General features: G+C 48.6%; 1 protein-coding gene across 3 annotated transcripts in view; it reads left to right on the top strand.

Moving 5' to 3' along the window:
* Window positions 1–21,351, top strand: part of LOC119431233 (gamma-tubulin complex component 6) — a 314,121-nt gene extending 292,770 nt beyond the window's left edge. For 2 of the 3 annotated variants that reach the window (XM_037698710.2, XM_037698709.2), the window contains exon 22: window positions 21,070–21,351. In XM_037698710.2, the coding sequence (XP_037554638.1) occupies window positions 21,070–21,215 (146 nt within the window). In that variant the 3' untranslated portion in view covers window positions 21,216–21,351. Of the gene's footprint in view, window positions 1–2,316; window positions 2,348–21,069 lie in introns of all 3 variants that reach the window. The other variant, XM_049657249.1, reaches the window with a different exon arrangement.
* The last annotated feature ends 208 nt before the right edge of the window (window positions 21,352–21,559 follow it).

Here is a 21,559-nt window from a genome sequence, read left to right as displayed (position 1 = left end):
ACGACGAAGTGCGTTCTGAAGCGCGCGCTCTCCGAGTGTAAGCCTATGTTGCAAAGAACACCGTTTTGCCAAGGTCTCGATTGCTATCTTCGTGACATTTTCTGGTGGAGGTGCTGGGTAAATGATACGATCGCCTGAGACGCAGCGTACTCCTGACTCGTCGCCAGTGCGTAGTCCGACAGAGCTCACCCCGGTACACGTCCGTACCAGCCGTCGTCTTCAGGGGCTCCAGCCACAGCACGGTCTGCTACCTGATCCTACCAGGACAATGCACCAACCGTCTACTGCTGCGCTTGCCGCGCCGACACAGGTCCTTTTGCATCAGCCGCAAACACCCAATGTGTTCCACGGAGGTGCTCTTGAAGACGTCGAAGACTGGCTCGACCACTTCGAAAGGGTAGCCGAATTCAACGATTGGTCCCAAGAGCGCAAGCTGCGTTATGTGTACTTCACTCTCGGGGATTCCGCAAAGACGTGGTTCGAAAACCACGAGACGACACTGACATCGTGGGACGAATTTCGTCGGCAGTTAGGTGCCAAGAAAATGTCACGAAGATAGCAATCGAGACCTTGGCAAAACGGTGTTCTTTGCAACATAGGCTTACACTCGGAGAGCGCGCGCTTCAGAACGCACTTCGTCGTTCTCGTTGCAATATCAAAAAGTCACAAGCAGAACATTTTACTACGCCATGACATGGATGGTAAGTTAAGGCTACATTTCATGGCACTGATACTTGCGGTTCTGTTATAGTTAGAATGAAATGAGTTAGAGCTATTCGGAACCTAGGTTGGTTTGACCTGAAGCCCAAATTGATGTGGCACGCTCAAGTTTTGGCTGCATTAAGAGCTTTATAAAGGAGTAATGTTAAGTAAGAAAGTGCCTTGGAAAAGTTACGTCATAAGCAACCTAGCATTTGGTTAGCATTGGTTATCATATGCGTGATGTGGGTATTCCAAGTGAGATCGGATGTGATGTGAAGACCAAGGTACTTGTAAGTTGTTACCAGATCTAAGGGAACGTTATTAAGAATGTACACAGGTAACTCAGTGGTAATTCTAGGTACACACATGAATTTACACTTGTTAACATTCTATTCCATTAACCACGAATTGAGCCATGCAAAAATGGCATTAAGGTCAGCTTGAAACCTGGTTACATCATCATCGCAAGTTATTTCGGTGAAAATTACGCAGCCGTAAGCAAATAGGTGAACCTGAGATGAAACACGGGAAGGTAAGTTGTTAATATAAATGAGAAATAGGAGAGGTCCAAGCATGGAACGAAGCCTTGTGGTACACCTGAACAAACTGGACTCAGATTGAGGTTACTTCGTTAGCTGAAACAAACTGTGAGCGGTTAGTGAAGAAAACCTCAAGCCAGTACAAAATTTCAGGGATCAAGATTTAATTGGTGCAGTTTGTAGATTAATAAACTATGACACACTTTATCGAACACTTTTGCAAAGTCTAAAAAAATCTGCTACGGAATAGTGGTCAAGTATTAGGTGCAGTTTATGCACCTAATACTTGATGCTAGTTAAAGAATATGTTTTGTGGAAGCCGTGTTGAAATTCAGAAAAAAAAGCTAATTTGCTTCTAAGAAGTTGACAGTATGAGAAAAGAGGATATGCTCGAAAAAGTTTGAATGGTATACTGGTTAAAGTAATAAGCTGATAGTTAACTGGGGAAAGTTTAGTGCCTGTTTTGTGGAGTGGAATCACCTTACCCTCTTTTCAATCAGGCAGTGAACCTTTGTCAAGTAATTGCTGGAAAACCTTTGTAAGAACAGAGCAATATGTATTAGTGTTTTTCAGAAACATTGCATTAGTTAACTCACAGCCAGGAGCAGATGAGAGTTTCAGTGATGCGATTACTTTTTCTGCGCTGACAGCTTGAATTATTAAAGTGTACATTGCGGTGTAATCGCAAGATTGTGTAGTTGGATGCGTTTCATGAGCATGTTTAGAAAATTTGCACATAAGAACCTCATTTAAAATGGATGCACAATCGGCAGGGGGAATGGTGTTATCAGTGCTATCAACAACGATTATGGTGTCGTCATGCTTTGGGTTAATGACCTTATCATGCGCAGACACAAATTTAGCTGCTGCTGACACGCCAGCTGTTGTGCCCGTTTCTTGCAAGATTATTTCGCAGTTTTTCTACCAACACACAGACTGCTTTCATGGTGTGCTGTTCCCCCCTTTGACACTTGCTCTTTGTTTTCTTACTTTGCTTTCTTTTTCTCTCTTCTGCTCACGGACTGTTGCTGCTGCAAAACAAAAAAACACCTGCACACATTGTGGAATGTTGCAGCTTGGCTCTCGGACGCCATGGGAGCCCCCAGGTGCGCACTCTTGGTCTGCATAACGTTTTCACTGCCTGTCTCTGCTCCCGTGTTTGTTCCAGCCAATAAACTGTTTCAGGAAGTCACGCGGGCCCTTAGTGGCAGCTTGCCAAGGAGCCCAGATGGAAGTGCACCGGCTTCCCTGTTTTCTGCTACTGCCATGTGTTTGCGTAGTCGTTGCAACAGGCATCGTCTATTCTTTTTCTGCTGTCCTAGGTCAGGAAGCACTCCGCAAGCTTCCTGGACTCTTTTTGCAGATGTGCAAGTATTCACGCATCGTGCTTCGAGGCTTTAAAAGTCATGCCGGTCACTTCTTACGCCAGTTGTTACTGAGAATGCTGCCTCCTTTGTTGAACTTCTTGTTGGGTTATCGCGGATTGGCTTTTGTGCATGTTGCATTGACACCTGACGAATACATGACAAAATGGTGCTAACAACATATACGCAATGGCACATAAATTGTCGATACTATGTATCTCTATCGTCTCCGCCTCGAGAAAAGAACAACTTGGTCTTGGCCTAGTTGGTACTTGCTGTGAGACATAAATTTCTCTGAAAGGACGTACACACATGGGTGGTACAGCTACGCCAACTGCTGCTAAAGTGCTCTGTTATGTTGCTGCGTGAGTCCTATCGCGAGGCACCATCGCTACAAGGCGGTATCGGCAATAGCCCTTTATTGCCGTCATGAAACAACACAGAACTGGGGATCTTGATTACAACTGGCATATATATATACTCTTGGGGCCAGAAGAGGGCGCTCTTCAACACCAGGGTTGATTGACGACAATCCGTCATCCGCGGAACTCAGCGTCCAGAATCGGTACACAACATGCTCCATTTGTGACTTCCTGCGGCAAGCTTTGCCACAACTGTAAAAATTCCTTGAATTGCACCCTAGCTCCTCCAAAACAATGAGTGCCACCACCTAGTGTTTTACAGGGAAGTGACAGCTAGGTAAATACACGCATGGGCTTTGTTAGCTTCATCCTCAGGAATTGAGATCCGCCACAGTCATCGAGTATCGCACCATTCCAACCTGCATTTATGTACCATAATGCGCGGTGAACCTGTGTTTCTTGTTTTGTGGGGGACTTGCCAGTTGCTCATCTTTTGATTTATCCCATGAGGCGCCAGCACACATGCAGGATCATACCTGCCTGCAGTCTCAGTGGACGCGGTCACCCCATGTCAGGAGACGCCTCAGTTCTTTGAGACGAACTTGGACATCACAACAAGTACTAAGGAACGTGAACACACAGAGTCATTCAGACTGGACGGGTGTTACTTTATATAGTCCAGTCTATATGTCTCATCTTTGTGTTTGCATTCCTCAGCGCTTGTTATGATGGCCAAGTTCAGTTATCACCAACTAGCCCAAACTTCTGCATTGAATAGTCTACTTTGAGACGAATTTTTACGTGGCAACTATCAATACTCATACAATGTGTCTGTTTTATTTGCATGCAGTTTTGCTTACAGTGGTGCGAGTACACATTGTAAAACATATAAGCGAAAGCTGTGAATAGGCTATGTGTCGCTTGCAAAGAACACCGTAGCCGAGCGAATGTCATATTTCACCCTAGGGATATTCTATTTAAATTCAATTCAAGTGCCCATGTTGTAAAAATGTTACCGTTTTTGTCGAATGCTAATTTTTTCTTGCCTGGCGCTCTGGGTACAGTAGAACCTCATTGACATGATTCTGCGTAATGCGTTTTTCGGGATGATACATTTTTTTCTTCTTTCGTTTCCCGGCCAACGCGCCCCATAGCAGCAATGTATTTTCATGCGATTGATACGATCACATATTCACCTGAAATTGGACGATACGACTGCAAACTGGTATTTTTGAAACTCTTAGCTTTATATTCAAGTGTACTAGATTAAGTTACATTCCAGCAACCCACGAACAACGTGTTAAGGGCTGGCGACACTAGCAGAAAAGCACGCACTGTGCGCCAGCGGCGAGAAGACGCGCGCCACAAAAGCTGCCGCAAAGTAGGTTTTTCGTGCCGTGGGAGGGATTGGTCCTGGACCGATTTAAATTGCCGTGTGCCCCGGCAGCAAACGAGCCACGAACGAAGCAGACTAATGAGAGCTGCCCCCTTCAGTGATGTACGCGCGGGCATGGCGGGTCTGGAGGCACGCTCTCACTTTTTAAAGAAGGAAGGGAGTGCGCGTCTCCAGACCGGCCGTGGCGTGGGAAACTGCAGTGTCACACGGACCCTCCCGGCGCTATTTTCGCACTCATAGTATCGTCTACTGGGCGGCTGGTGGAAGCGTCTGGGCAGGACGATCAAGCTTCCACTGAGAAAGGTTCTCGGCAAAGCTCGACTTAACTTTGAAGAGCTGACAACTGCGATTACGAGTTCACGACAGTAGCTGTCGTGAACTCGAGGCCTCTCACCTACCTTAGTCGAACAGCGGAGAGCCTGGCAGACCGCATCATTGGGCAGCAATGACAGGGCAGCAACGACGGGTCAGCGGACTTGACATGCACAGAAGCTGTCCGACGACACGCCTACAGGAAATGCTTAACTGAAAACTTATGGAAAAGGTGGACAAAAAAATATCTGCTGCAACTTCAATCAGCGCACTTTTCCCATAGGAGACCCACGAACGAAGTAAAGACGGGAGGCATCGTCATAGTACACGCCAAGCAATTACCTCAACAAATGTGGAAACTCGCAAGGGCTCTTGAAGTATACAAAGGTGCTGATGGCCATGTCTGCTCTCTTGCAAGATTCAATAACAGCAAGGAGTTGTTACCACCAGACCAATACAAAAACTTCATTCACTCGAGCTGAACAAGTGATTGGCGGCCAGGAGTGTATTGAACTAAGCTCGGCACTGTTTCGGATCAAAGAAGAAGCGCCTCCTTCTACGAGAGAGCCTGTGCTCACGAGCATGTGCAACCAGAGTCGACCGGAATGACTGAAAATAAATATTGTTCCTGATGGTTTAAGCCTCGCTTCTTGTCAGTGGACTGTAAGTTATCTTAATCAAAGGCGCACACACGCACGCCCACACAGAGAGAGAGAGAGGGGGGGATGGAGTTCACTAGGCATTTGCCCTCACCAGGAAAATGAAAACTCTACACCTACGCTACAAATGAATTGTTTTCACTGGGTAGTCGCAAATGGTCACTAAGCAGGCCTCAGTGTTTTTTACAAACACCATGGAGAAAGGAAAGCATATGAGAGGCCCTGGTCAGCCCGGATCAGTTTAAGAGAGTGTGGTGGAAGTCACGTGGTGTTTTTCTCAAAGAAGCACTGGGACTGGTGTGCCAAATATCAACGTTTCCATAGCAACCGTGCTACTGAAGCTCTCGCTGCTGCTCTCGGCCTCCGAAAACTGAGATAAAAATTTTCAGCTCAGATCTTTCTCAAAGCACATTCTGTTCGCGAGACAAGCTGTTTGGAGTTTGGTATGTAATATTGAAAGTTGTGTTTTGGGTCTGAGAAGTGAGTGTCAGCCAGCAGCACGGAATCGCAGCACAGGTCTTCGTCGTCTTCTTCAACGTGCCATGGAAGAACACAGGAGCACGTCTGCTTCACAATGGCTTCACTAAAGCTGTTGCAGAAGTTTCGTAGGCTTTGTTTTGACGCCCGTCAGCAGCACGCACTTCCAGCGACTCATAGCAATGCAAGTTCAAAGCTCGCACCCATCTGCTCCAACGAGCTTATAGGAGACTCAAAGGGAGACGGCACACGAGCATGGCTGCACTTGCGACTTCAAAAACGTGAAGTCAGGGCCTCTCCAATTTTGTTTCTTTCCTCCATGACAAACGCCACTGAAAGCCTCACTTAAACTGATCCCCAGAGCACATGGTATCGGCAGATGTTTTTGGTTGCACTATCGCCCGATTGGAATTAGCCAGCGCAAGACAGGGATAATTAGAGATCACAGGGAGAGGCCTTCGTCCTGCAGTGGACATAAAAAATAGGTTGATGATGATGATCTCCCGAATCGTTCCATATTTTTGCCGAAATAGCTAGATAGCTGGAAAGAATGTTACTGAATGAATTCTCATAGTACTATTCACATTAAAGAAAACTGGGAAGATGGCCGACGAAAATTTTCGAAAGAAATTGTTCGCGATAATAACAAGTGAAGGGGGTGTTGCTAAGGACATAATGATAGAGTAAGGCCAGTTCGCTCTATTTACTGTATTTGTGCAATGTTAAAAAAATTGGATGTAAAGTAATGTAAATTTAATTGATTACATTTTTGGAATTACTCAATTACTTTTGTGGTGCAGTAATTGTTTATTGTAATGAATTGCATTTTTTTAATGGAGTAATTGCAACTGGTTACTTTTTTTTCTACAATGTGTACAAGTGTGCTTCTATATAAATTAACACTTCACTCAATGCATGCTGTTATACCATTTTGTTCACTTTTATTTTTTCGCAATCAGCCGTTTCTGTTGCCGACTTCACTTTTTTCGAACTGACTTATTTAGTTTTCTGTTGCCAACTTCTTCACTTCTCTGTAGCTCAACATTCCTCGCTCAATTAGTACAAGCTCTGGTCTCATTTTGCTCACTTGACTTTCTTCACATTCAGCTGCTTCTGTTGCCAGCTTCTACACTTTTTGGGGATCGACTTCCTCAATTTTTAGCTGCCGACTTCTTCACTTCTCTGTAGCTCAACATTCCTCGCTCAATTAATAGAAGCTCTGGTCTCATTTTGTTCACTTGACTTTCTTCACATTCAGTTGCTTCTGTTGTCAACTTCTACACCTTGTGTGGATCGACTTCTTCGATTTTCTGCTGTCGACGTCACTCAATGCACGCACTGGTTCCATTTTGTTCACGCAACTTTTTTCTCCACATTCAGCTGCTTCTGTTGTCAACTTGATTGGTGCAGGTCTCAAACAGAGCATACGCATTCCAACTTGGGTTTGACAATCGTTTGATAAGTTAGCAGGGAGCAAAGCGGAAGTTGCGGTGGAAGTAGCCGAGGGTTTAGTTAGTGGCTTAGCTAGTAATGTCATGGTATACGAGATCACACCAGTGCGCGTTTGAATCGAGCCGATAGGAATGGCCAAAAAAGAGCATAGCTACGGGGACATGGCCGCCTCTCTCTCTCCATATGCGGCACTGTAAGCTGAGGGGTCGTCGCGCTGGCACTGACGGTATAGAGCACCTTGCGTAAGCTGCTCATGCGCAGGAAACGTCTCGCATCACACCTATCATATTGGAAAACATTAGCGTTATCACTTTGAAAAGCATTTGGTGTTCCAGCCGGGCACCAGCCTTGTTAAAAATTACTTTAGAAGCTCCTGTGTTCAATTGAGGCTCCCGCGTGGAGCCTGTACATACAATTTTTAAACTGGAAAGAGTAGTGAGAACTAAACAATAATTAGCATGGCGGGCTGCTGTCATGGCCCAGGCTTCCCTGGCACTGGACGGCTCCTGGTACGGACCATCGCCAAAGTTCATGGTTGTGGAGGTGGGTTGGCACTAGGCTCACCCTACGAGCGACGGTCAGGGAAGGGCACGACGCTTCTCCACTCCACAACGCTCCGCTGCGGCAGGGTTCGTCGACTCTCTGACACGGCGTAGAGAAGGCTCCGGAGTCAGTTCGCCAACAGACACGGGTTTATTCATCCAAGATACAGCACAGTGAGACAGTCACGGCACTTAGGGGCAAAGGCTCACTGCAAGACCGATCAAGTACGCGCGCCCACTGCGCTAGGGCTAACCGGGTAGCGGTCCACCAAGCGCGGTAACGAGGAGTCGCGAGAGCAAAGGTCCCACGTAACTAACCAACTTGTTGCGGGCCTGTAAGCATCTTCCGTGGCGATGAGGCGCTCAGCGGAAGAGAGCTGAAGTGGAGAGGGCGCCCGGGGGCCGCCACTCGGGAAGTCAATCCCGGGAGGGAGAAACACGGTTTCCGTGGGAAATTAGCTCCGGCGCGCTAGCCGTGTCTGCCATTTTGCCGTTACAGTGGCGGTTCCCGGAGATCGAGCTAAGCACAATGCGCGAGCTAGGGGACGAGGCGCGGGAAGGCATCTCGATCCCCCCTCCTAAAGACCGAGGCCAGCCTCCAAAGGTGGCTGACCGAGGCCAAGTGGCAAGGTTGACTCAGCCAAAGAGGGCTAAGCCAACGGGGCAAAGTCCAAGAGGGTGTCGTCGTCTTCATCAGTACCAGGGCAGGGAGCAGGAGCCCCAGCAATCCAAAAAGGTGAAGACGTCGCTTCTCTTGATGCGAGGCCAGGGGCCTGCCTTGGCTACCAAAGTTCCGCGCACCAAGAAGGGCTCACTGCCAGGAGGAAGGGTCGCCAGCCCAGGAAATACGGGAAGGGGCAGCACCATGGTTCAGCCAGCAACGCTTGCGGTCCGCCGGGCAGGAGCTGCCAGGAACGCGCGCAGCGTGGCTGCCATTTTGGCGCAGCAGCCACCACAGAGGTCACCGGGCTCTCCGGATTGCGCGCTGACAGAAACAGCAGGCCGGGATGACCGGCAGCCAGGTTAGCAGCGGAAGTCAGAGTGACCATCCTCGGCCAGGGGTCAGCACCTGTTTGGGCAGACCAGCCACAGTTAGCGGCAGCCTAGGTAGCAGGAAGGAAGGCTGGCATGAGTTCGTGGCCTCCAAAGGCAGGAGTCAGTCACGGAGGAAGGACCAGGAGCAGCAGGCCTTGAGGTCAGCAAGACTAGACGCTCAGTGGAACCAGGTGCAGGGAGAAGACTGGACGACGCAAAGTAAAGGACAGGAAAGCCCCCCGGCATAGCCGGCATGCCAAGAAAGCTGCCCCCCTGGCTGACTGCCCAGGAAGGGGCGTTTGCCAGGCTGAGGCTTGGGCAACACATAAGAAGGTATACCAGGCCACATGGGCCTGTCACCGCTTCGATGTGCGCCCTTGCACCGTACCTGCATTTCTCCGTTCACAGGCATGGTAGGGAATAAAGTCCAGCTACCTGTTAGTGGGAGAAAGCTGACTAGGCTCGTCCTAAGGCAGGTGAGCATGAGAGGGTATATTAGGCCAAAAGGGCCTGTCACCACTTCAACGTGCACCCTCGCACCGTAGCTTTGTTTCTCCGTTCACCGGCGGGGTAGGGAATAAAGTCCAGCTACCATCTCATGGGAGAAAGTCTGCCTAGGTGCGTTTCCGCAGGTTGTACCGGTAGTGTGGCTAGGGGCCAGCCGTGTCACGGTTTGCCTGTGGTTCGTTGACCGCCTCCCCCTCTCTCCAGTCGTTGCTATGGGCAACGAAAGGTTTGAGGTCCGAGACATGAACTGGACCGCCAACTGGTCTCCCTTGGGAGTCAGCCAGCTTGTATACCAGAGGGGACATTTTGGTCTCCACTCAGTACGAGCTCAACCATTTGGCCGACAGGGAGGCAGAGATGCCTTTGGCATCACTCAAGACATGGTTGTGTCTGAGGACGAGTTTGCCGACACCGTAGTGCGCGTCCCGATATGACCGGTCGTATTGGGCCTTTTGGCCAGCTCGTGCATTTGCCTGGTTGGAATGGGCCAGGTCAAGGGCCGCGTCCCTCCGTGAGCGCAGTTCTGCCGCATAGCCGGAAAGGCCGGCTTTCGTGGCGAACGCCCTGCTGCCGGGCCGCAGAACGCGGTCCGTGGAGTTTGGCAGCTCTCTCCCGAAGTTAAAGAAAGCGGGCGTGTACCCGGTCGAATGGTTCACCGAGGACCGCAAGGAGAAGCCCATCTCGTTAAGACAGACATCCCAATCCCTATGTTGCTGGGCAAAGGTCGCGAGCAAGGGCTTGAGGTTCCGGTTAATCCGCTCTGTCAGGTTGGCCTGTGGGTTATACGTGGTTGTCTTGCGGTGCTTAATGCCAAAGGCAGCACAAGCATCCACGAACACCTTGGCCGTGAAGTAGGACGCATTTTCCGTTATCAGCTCCGCCGGAAAGCCGAAGCAGTTCAAGACCTCGGTCAACTTGTCCCAGATTACGCGTGCCGTTAACTTCAGAAGGGAAAAAAGTTCAACCTATTTCTTGAAGTGATCTGTGACAGCCAGGAAAAAAATGTAGCCTTGCCGGCTTCTGGGAAACGGTCCCATAATGTCACAGGCCGCGACTTGCCAGTGTAGTGACAGTTGGCTGCATGAGCCCGGGGGGTTTGCCCGCGCGAGGCTTCACACATTGACACACGCGGCATGAGCAGGCGTAGTGAAGAGCGTCACATTTCATGCCTGGCTAGGTAGCGGAGCGGCACAACTTTTGGAAAGTCTTAAGGCCACTCGCATGTCCTGGCCACCCGCGAGTCATGGAAATAGCTCAGGGTGGCTTTCCTTAGACTGCAGGGTATCACCACCTTGAAATACTCCTGGGGAGCCTCCTCAGATGGGATATAGCGCACGAGAACTCCATTGGCATCAAGCAGATACGTATCCAACGTGCCCGCAGCAACACCAGCTGCTTTGCACTCGGCGCCAACAGCAATACCAGCTGTCCGGGTGCGCCCGAGGGCTTTGCCACCCCGCTCCTCTTTGGAGCTCGGCTCTTTGAGCCTGACAAGAATTTGTCGATAAAACGGATTGCTCTGCTTAAGCAGAAACGGATCAAGCCTGCCCGCAACAATAAAGCTGAGTGGCACTCGGCGCCAACAGCAATACCAGCTGTCCGTGTGCGCTCGACGGCATTGCTGCCCCGCTCCTCTTGGGAGCTCGGCTCTTTGAGCCTGTCATCGATTGCTATTTACAAAATGGATCGCTCTGCTGAGCCTTTAGCAGCTCTTGCCTGCTGAAGACGATACCAGCAGGACTAATGGGGTTCACCGGGTATATACGTCCTTTCCCAAGGCTGGCAATCCGACGATTGCTTCTCCGTCGGGGGTCGCGCCTTTCGAGTCACAGGAGACTGAGGCTCCGGCTTCTACTTGGTGCAAATGCTCACAAGAGTGGCGGACCAAAGGATCAGATGCCGAAACGGGGGCTCGCGACAAGGCGTCTGCCACCACGTTTGAACTCCCTTTCCGGTAGCGCATAACCAGGTTGTACCGCTGCCATGTCAACCCCCAGCGCGCAATGCGGCCCGATGGTCTCCACGGCAAACGGCACTTTCGCTAACGCGAACTTCCGGCGAGCAAAAAGGACCAACAGTCAGGTGGTCCGCTCAATGCGCGACCGACCCAATGGGGCCAGTAAACAGCAATGAGGAGAGCTGGTTGCCGCTTCGACAGGGCGCATGAGGCCTCGTACGACCGGCAGACGGATCGATGGCGGAGCGGGGTGGCTCACGCACGTCAAAAATGTCGCTCAGGTGTGCATGAGGCAAGCGGTAGTCGGAAAACGCAGCGACATTGTCGGCTGAGCGTGGTGGCTCGCACTCCGCATTGCCTCCCGGCTGCGTTCGGGGCAAGGACAGGCCAGCGAGCGGATTTGCGCCAACAGTGAGGCAGGGAGGCTCAGCTGCGGCGCATGGGACACCGAACTGCGCTCGAAACAAAGAAAGGCCAGCGAGCCAACTCGCGCCTACGGCGGAGCGGGAAGGCGGCACCGCGGCGCATTCGTCCGAGAAAGGCGCTTGGGACAAAGGTAGGCCACCGAGCATATGCATGCGAGCATCTAAGCAGGGTGGCTCCGATGTGGCACGTTTGGCACTAAACTGCACTCCGGACAAAGGCCAGCGAGCGAATTTGTGCCAGCACCTGTAACGTGTCGTAGTAGCAGGGTGGCTCCGGCGCGGCACATGGTGCGGCGAACGACGCTCGCAACAAACGGAGCCGGCGAGCGTATTCGTGCCGGCATTCAAGCGGGGTGGCTCTGATGCGGCACATGGCGCAGTGAACGACGCTTGGGACAAAGGGAGACCGGCGAGCGTATTCGTGCTGGCATCTAAGCAGGATGGCTCCGATGCGGCACATGGCGCAGTGAACGAGGCTCGGGACAAAGGGAGGCCGGCGAACGTATTCGTGCCTGCATCTAAGCAGGGTGGCTCCGATGCGGCACATGGCGCAGTGATCGACACTCGGGACTGAGGGAGGCCGGCAAGCGTATTCGTGCGAGCATCTAAGCAGGGTGGTGCCGATGCGGCACGTTGGGCACAACTGCGCTCGGGACAAAGAGCGGCCAGCGAGCGGAGACAGCACACCAGAGGGGCTAGTCAGCACCTGCTCCCCGCACGTCTCGAACAGTTGAGAAAACCTGTAACTGGTGTGAATATAGGACTAGCGTACACATCCGAGCTGTCGACATCACCAAGAGCGCTCCAAGGAAGGGAGCGCCCACGGTGGCCGAAAGCAGAGGGTCGCGAAGGCGAACCTACCTCGTGCTATCGGTGTCGTCCGCTTCGAAGGACAATTAGTCCGTAGCCAGGGTCTCTAGCAGGAACGAGGGCCATGGAAGGGCCTGCTCTGATGCCATGCCGAAACCGCGTTGGGCGCCAGTCATGTGGAGATGGGTTTGCACAAGGCTTACCCTACGAGCGACGGTCAGGAAAAGGCCCGACGCTCCTCCACTCCGCAATGCACAAAGGCGCTAAGGCAGGGTTCGTCGACTCTCCGACATGGCGCAGAGAAGGCTCCGGAGTCGGTTCGCCAACAAACACAGGTTTATTCACCCAAGATACAGCAGAGTGCGATAGTCAAGGCGCTTACGGGCCAAGGCTCACCGCAAAACAGATCGAGTACGCGCGTGCGCTACGCTAGGGCTAACTGGGTAGCGGTCCGGGAAGCGCGAGAACGAGGAGTCGCGAGAACAAAGGTCTCATGTAGCTACTTCGCTGCGGGCCTGTTAGCATCTGCCGCGGCGAGGAAGCGCTCAGCGAACGAGAGCTCGGGTGGAGAGGGTGCCCAGGGGCCGCCACTCGGGAGGCCAATAAGGGTGCGTCTCTATGAAGTGTTCTCGTGGGGCAAGTCCAATCCCGGGGTTAGAAGTAGACCACTGCACGGGCTCGGGCCGGGCCCGGGCTTGAGGCCGCGGGCCCGGGTGGGCTCGGGCTTGAGGCCGCGGACCCGGGCCGGGCTCGGGCTTGAAGCCACGGGCCAGGGCCACACTCGGGCCCGCTCATTGAAGGGCCTAAGTAGGCCTTCGAGCACACGCGACCGTTATGAATTGCATTGTTCAATGCATTCTGTGCCAAGCTGAAGTGACACGTGCAAGACGACTGTCATCATCATCATCAGCCTATATTTATGTCCACTGCAGGACGAAGCCTCTCCCTGCGATCTCCAATTAACCCTGTCTTGCGCTAGCTGATTCCAATTTGCGCCCGCGAATTTTTTAACTTCATCACCCCACCTAGTTTTCTGCCATCCTGGACTGCGCTTCCCTTCTCTTGGTATCCATTCTGTAGCTCTAATGGTCCATCGGTTATCCATACTACGCATTACATGGTCTGCCCAGCTGCATTTTTTCCGCTTAATGTCAACTAGAATATTGGTGATCCCCGTTTGTTCTCAGATCCACACCACTCTCTTGACTGTATATCTTATCAGATGACTATATCTTATCAAAGAAAATAGTAAAACAGATGAAGTTGTTATTTTTAACAGTGGAGCTGTTTCAGCTGGGCCTAATGTGTCCGCTGAATCCAAACATGTGGGCCGATCCTGGCAGCAGTGCAGAAAGGGTCCAAGCGCAATGGCACATACACCTGTGAACTAGCGAAGCTGAGCCTGGATAATTTAGCTAAGAATGGTGGGGACTAATTGCCTATCGATAGGCAATTGATAGCCAATCAATAGCTAATCAATAATCGATCAATAATCAATAAATTCCCAAAAATGCTGGGGATGACTTGGTAGTGCTTAGCCTAGCCAAAAAGCCAAGACTAGCTAGGTGCCCATCATCTCCGCTGTCTCTTTAGCATTGCGCTGCCAGTGCAAGCTACGCTAATTTTTTTTTTTTCTTTTCCGCAAAAACGAACATTGTTTCTGCGTAAGGAAAAATAAATTGTACAAAGAACCACTCCTCAAACCATTTCCATGTTACCGCTTTTGCGATCACACTATTACCAGTGTCGATACTATGGCATTATTTTAGCGCTAAGGCCAGTTACATTTGTGCTTCAATGCATAAAACAGCGTTTTCCTCTAAAAGTTAACTGGAACGCCCATGAATTTCGTCGGACACTTTGAAAATTAATATCTCGAAACTGGTTCAGTCCTGAGAATTCGTTCCAAGTGGATACGCCTTGCGAACTCGGGGCTAGAATTCGCAGGTTGAAAGATGTGCCGTAAAATAATTAATTAAAAAGGTAATTTGCGTAATTATGTTAGATATTCAATTAGGCATTTTGACCATCCATTAGGCCATCCATGTCAGAATTAGCTTGGAACTACATAAAACAATTAGCCTCCTTAGAGCGTCGTCGCATTAATGCGAACACAAGAAATCCTGAGATATGGTCAATTCCATACTTCAGAACTCTCTATAAGCATCAGTCGTTAATACATTACCTACCATTCACTTTGAACAGATACAAAAATGGCGGTAATTTCAGTAAGAGAGAACTCAGCTAACACTTTGGTCGCTTGTAATGTATCTGATGTGATTATTATTCAGCCTTTGTGTATGGTTCTGAGTAGATAATGTAAATCCTGTTTCGTTTTCTGAGCAAATGTTGATCTTGTAAAATTCAGTCTCTTGCTATGTTGTATAGCTGGTGTTGCGTTGTTTTGTATAGCTAGTATTGTTATTGTAGTGTTGTTTAAAATGCATTCTGTTAAAACTTTTTCCAATTCTGTTAACTCGCCGTGACGCAAATATTCTTTGTCTTTCCGTTCATAGCTATTTCGTCTATGAGGAATTCCAGCGATAGCTGGAAATATGTGAATTATTGTGCATGTGTGCACACTGTTTGCTGTACTATTGCCTTGCCTGGTCTTTTGGGTCACGTCAAGCTACATATGTAGCTTTTAGTCCAAAATGACTGTCCAGCATGTAAACTGGACAATAAATTGATTTGGTTTGATTGATTTCGTCGGACACGTTGAAAATTATTATCTCGAAACTGGTTTAGTCCTGAGAATTCGTTCCAAGTGGATACGCCTTGCGAACTCGGCGGCTATAATTCGTAGATTGAAAGATGTGCCATAAAATAATTAATGAAAACGTTAATTAGCGTAAATATCTTAATTCTTCAATTAGGCGTTTTGATTTCTCGTGCAAGTAATGGCCGCCTCATCGAGTAGTTTAGATCAAGGATTATAACTGCGCTATCTGCCACAGGCAATCCTTAAAATTTGGTTCAGCTAAAATGAAACACCCTGTATATTTGCATGCTTAATGACATCATAGAACCATATCGTACAAATCAAGGTAAGTGCATGCGCACCACCAGAAAAAATAGTAGCACAGGCAATGGGCCGGATCACTGATGTTCCCGTGGGAGAAACAAAAATTTCGGCCTTTTATTGCTTATATACTGCAGCTGATTAAACCTCGAGAAGGTGAGGCTGACAGATACGGTACAATCTGTAAGTAAAAAAAAGAATTTTTTTCTTACAGGCCAGGCCTGGTCAGACACACGCGGGCCCTAACTAAGCTTAGTAATGAACGCCCGGGCTTGGAACCACGGGCCCGGGCTGGGCTCGGGCCTCGTAAAGCGGGCCCGGGCCGGGCTCGGGCCGGGCTCGGGCCGAAAAATCAGGCCCGTGCAGTGCGCTAGTTAGAAGCACGGTTTGCATTGGAAAGTAGCTCGGGCGCGCTAGCCATGTTGCTGGGAACCGCCATGTTGCCGTTACGGCGGCGGTTCCCGGAGATCGAGCTAAGCGCCGCGCGCGAGAGGGGTGGGGGACGAGGCGCGGGAAGGCACCTCGATCCCCACAGCATCAGCGCAGCTGCCTTGCCTCTGATCTTCCTCTTTTCTCACAATGCACATGGCTTCTTCTCGGATGGTTTTCCCTCTTGCACCGGTCAGTGCCAACTCCTTTTGCACTGACCTGCGTCTTCTCTTTATATTCTCATATTCTCACAAGATGAAGACAATCCACCACACTCATGATAGGGTTGCCACACACGCTATGTTCAACAGCTGACCACAATTCGTTTCGGACACCGTCCAGCAGTTTGTGACCTGCAATACTATCATCCGCAGTCAAACAGCATCACGGACAAAGCCATTTGAACTCTGAAAGATGAGTATGAGAAAGTGAAAGCAAGCAGCATGATAGACTGCCTGGCCCGACCCTTTTGTTGTTACTACCAGTGCAGAAAGGAAAGTTGCCATCTGAGCAGTTGTTGGGGGTACCAGCTATTGCTGCATTCCAGAGACAATGCAAGCGTGGCCAGCAACACAAGTTGAACATGCTATCCACAGTTTTTGTCCCTGTCATAGATGGCTGCCACTACTACTAGACAGGGATCACCATACCTGCCAACCAAATTTGTAAAATAGCACTCACAAAAGGCTCAGGGGGAAATAGCACGCATTTTTTTACAGCGAAACTGTGTAGCTCTACCTCCCAATGGGTCTGTTGTCTCCGTAGGCAAACGTTCGGGAGGCGTGCGCCACCTGCGCTGTTGGGTTCCTTGCAGTACCAGCATATGGCGCTCGCCTCCGCGGCAGCGGTGGCATCAGCCATGTAGGGGAAAGAAAACAAAAGAACCAGAAAGCTCGCCATCGTGCATTGCGTTCACCGCAAGCATATCCCGGTTACGATTACGAAGCATAAGCTGCAGTTGCCGGGAAGCGGCAACTGTAGCATACGAAGCAGGGAGCGACCTAACTACTCTTTCGTATGTAAAAGAACCCACCTAGCAACTAATTTGTGTTGTGACGTTGCTATGGGAAGGCCACGTATAGTGAGGACTCCTGAAGATCAGCATGTATACAAGGCGCAACGAAAGTGTGGTTAAGTGCATTTCTCCTCTCTGGTCAACTCTCTGTAGGTGGATGAAGCAACGGCGCAAGCCAAGTCGCAAGCCGTTAAAACGTCTTAGGCTTACAGTTAGGTAAAGTACTTGTGAATGTTGCCATGTGAATAATTTCAAGCTACGTGGTAATGGGTGATCGTTCTGGTTGTTGTTTACAGCTTCGCTGTCCAACCACCTTTACAGCGTGGATTGGAGCAAAAAAATTTTTAGAGCTTGCACACGCCTTTGTGGGCATGCATGCACAATTTATAAAAGATCATTTAACTTTTTATGGATCACACAAGCAACAACAAACTTGGCACAGCAACTAGTGATAAGCCATACATTGTTGTTAGATCACAGTGGCCGATTTCGTGGCTGGTTCAGTAACTTGTCTTGATCGAAGCAAGTAGCCCTCTTGCATTCTTTCACCTTGCATGCATCGAAATATACTTCCAATGGAAGGTTCGGAGTCCTACGAAGAAAACCTTTTCATGAGAACTTATTTTTCGTGAAACTTGATGCAAAATTCATAAAATTATAAAATGAACTGAAATTCGTAATGTTCACAAAATATTTGGAAGAGTTGGGAGCAGGGGCGTAGCAAGGGGGGGCTGATGGGGCTTCAGCCCCCCCCCCCCCCCCCCCCCCGAAATTTTTTCTTGCCGGCATGCACCACCGACCAAAACTACCACCGACGCCAGGAATCATTCTGGATTCTGTCTACAGTGTCTTTTTCACGCTCGAAAAACATTTCGGCAAGGACATTGCGAACTCGGGCTGGATTTCGTGGCAACGCCCTTGCACCTGGAGTCACGTAACGCAAGGAGCCCCATCCGAGCACAAACTTTCAAGGGCTTTTCGATAGCGAGCGGGCGCGTTGTGGCATCTCGCAGCGGCTACAGAATCTACGGAGCGCATGGATTTCAATTACGAAACTTTATGGGTATAAAGTTCTCATAAACTTTTGACGTGAAAGGTGCACTGACATTTCCAAAGGCGTGCTTTAAAAGATTTTCAATTCTGAAACTTTATGGGGTTAATGCTCTTATAAACTTGGCCCAACATGCGTGCACTGGAGCCCTCATGTCCAAGCCGTTCCAGAAATGACAGCAAGCGCTCGCAATCTTCCACATACACGAAAATACTAAGTATCACCGTGACTGTGAGTAGCAGCTTATAATTTTCTCAAAACATTTTCACGAAGCGTGCCCAATGTGATCGATCAGCTGGACCAGGGCAGGCAAAGTAAAATATGAGAAAACAGAAGAAAGTAAATGGCCTGTTATTGAGGAATTTTTTTGCGGGCGACAAGGTCTGGCTCTCCGTGGCCACAGGGACAGTGGCCCTATGGATTTAAGCAAGCCCGCTGAAAATACAGGTATTTTCAGAGCACTTCTTCGCATGCAAGCTGATTGTGGAGATACATATCTGAAGAACCATTTGGAAAGTTGCCCCAGTAATGTCTCATATTTAAGCCCAGATGCACAAAACCAAATTATAGAAATTTGTGGTGAAATTATCAAAGAAAGCCTAGTTGCAAAAGCAGGCTGCTTCTCCATACTTCCTGACGAAACGACGGACATCACTGGAATCGAACAGCGTACTGTTTGTGCAAGGTACCTAAACAAGGATGCCAACGACATCGAGGTAGTTTTCAGTTTTTAGCACCGGAATAGATGCTCGCTCTCATTGCGACTGCAGGTTCTACATAAATGTGTACAAACTGCTACAGATTCTAGTCACCCTTCCAGTGACCACTGCCAGCGCAGAGAGAATATTTTAACTAGAGTTTACTAAAAAACTACTTGCGCTCTACAATGTCTGTGGAACGCACGATTAGGCTGGCGCTTCTATACACCCACAGAGATGTCGGCATCAATGTGTCCGAAGTCATTGATCGCTTCGCTCAACTTCCCAGCCGAGAGAAGTTTGTCCTTTATATAGCGAAGCAGCAAAAATCAATGCAAGTAAAAAGCTCTGTTCCTTTAGGTCCATAAGCTCGTAATTATGAAAACGTATGACTGTTCGTTAGCTTTTAAAACCGCAGAAATTTTAGCCGTTTATTCTAGCAGTTAGCATCATGATCAAAATTACCATGCGAATACAAAAATTAGGAGGACATCAATAACCAATTTTGACCGACCTTGCTCATTAAAAGCCCGGCCCACGCGGCGTTTGCCAAAAACACACTCGGATATTGGGTAGTTCAACTTGCCGCATCATCTGTGGCTTTCGTTTGTTCTTTTCTTTGCTTTTATTTCTTTTTTGAAACGAAGCAATACCCTCCTTTAATTTTGGGTGCAGAATAATTGTTGCTGCTGTGCAGGCAGGTAAATTACACATTTTCGTACTGATTTCTGCATTATTCCTCTATTATTCTACCCATATGGTGCTGTCGCGACCGCCGCATGGCCCAAGTACATATCATGATTTCTGCGGTCATAGTTTTGTTCTTGCCTAGATCATCTGTCTTTCTGTGCACAAAGTTTACTATCTGTGACTGCGCAACATGTTTATTTGTCTTGTTTGACGCATTATATACAGTGAAGTTTGCTTAAATACGTAGATTTATAGGAGACTTAGACGTATATTTAAATATCTTGTTGCGAGGTTTTGTGTATACAAGCAGTGAACTTTGTTTCCAGCGACTCTTTTTCGCCCTTTAGTGAGTTGTATCTGGCATTTGTATATTCTATTCTATCTTCGCATTTATAATGTATATTTTGCAGAACTCCTGCTTTTATATGTACTCACTGTTGCGACTGTAATTTTGGTTCAATTACTCACAATACACGACCGGTAACTGCTGCTCCTGCGCCATCCATTGCAACTAAGGTCAGCGTCATTGAGGTTTTTTCCTGGCTGTTGCATGTGTGCAAAAATGTAAATGAGGTTCTCGAATGACAAAGATTCATCAAAATATTTGCCCTCAACTTATTCATTTCATGGCCTTTACGTGTTTCGTATCAGCTGCATGCACTGCCTTGCTGGTATCGAACTGATATAGTTCTAATGTTCGTGTGATATTTTCTTTACTTATTAAATATGCAAAAAAAATGCGGCAGCATTGGTATCAGTTATTTCTGCCACAATTTTTGGGACGTACTAATATATCTTTAATGAGAAAATACATATTTTACTTGACAGTGCGTAGCGTTCAATAATTCGTTTGCAGCATCTAATATACAATGACATTGGCAATGCAGTAATTATTCACGTATTTGATCCCTCGACAAATTCTATGAGGAGGAGGCCGCGCTGCAACCTGAGCCCCCCCCCCCCCCCCAAACAAAATTTCTGGCTACGCCACTGGTTGGGAGGTATGGATTATGCATGACCATGCTAGACCTCCCAAGTGAATAGCATCAGGTGGGACAGATAAAGCCTAGCACACCAAAAAATCCAAGGTCAAGCCTACTAGTGCCCTTTAGACCACTCCATTATATACTTGGTTATCGGCAACCAGGGAGGACCAGGGGCAAGCACTTCTTTAGCGAGTTACATATTGGTGTAGCGGCACGGAATTGCCTTCTCGAAAGTGTCCTGGCCGGTGCCGTTCTTGCAGACTATACGATCGACCGCGGTGCACATAATATGGGCTTGGTTGTCGGGGCCGCATGTCTTGGGCTGCGTGGCCGTGTCGATTTCGGGTGCAGCACTTCAATGGTCAACAAGGAAAAGACAACTTGTGGAGGGGAAGGAATGCTGTGTAGCAATTGATGACAGTGACAACGTTCATGCACTTTCATGAATGACTTGGAGCAGTGACATCACAGGTACAAAGTGTATAAAAAGACCAAACACTAAATAAACATATTGACATGTTGATTCTTCTGTTATTCAATCGACATACCACTTACAAATGTTGGGCCACTGTTCTATGATTGATCTGCAGAATGTTGTGCAAGAGCAGCACTTGATTTGGACCGGTCTTTATCTTTCAGCATCAAGAAGACTTCGCCTGTCGCAGTACCCAATGAACTGTCTCAAGCTCTCCGAGGTGCTCGACTTCAGTGCATTCCACTGGTCTGAGCAAGCCGCTCACTCGCTGAGCATCGTGGGGAACGAGCTCTCGCCTGATCGCTTTTGAAGAAGTGTCAAACTGCATCCAGAACTTTTCTATGCCATACAATTTGGGAGAGGCTGTATTTGAAATGATTATGAAGCTGTTTATTCTCGTCTATTGTCTCATTGCACTTAATTTTGCCTCAGCATTAAAAAAAATTGACTCATTTTCTTGCATATAAGTCCATACCTGCAATGCCATCAATGTAATAATCTCGTCATATTTTGCAACTATACCAAGTTTCTGTACGCATTCCCGTTTTGTTTTTCATACTTTGCGCACCATTTCTGGCTCGCAAATGCAGGCAATGTCTTTAGCCTATGTAGCATTGCCAGTTATGACTAGATTGCAATTGCTTTAAGAAAAGG

Source organism: Dermacentor silvarum, chromosome 10, assembly GCF_013339745.2.
Source record: "Dermacentor silvarum isolate Dsil-2018 chromosome 10, BIME_Dsil_1.4, whole genome shotgun sequence".
In the NCBI taxonomy this organism is placed as follows: Eukaryota; Metazoa; Arthropoda; class Arachnida; order Ixodida; family Ixodidae; genus Dermacentor; species Dermacentor silvarum.
This window is presented reverse-complemented; position numbering and strand designations above follow the sequence as displayed.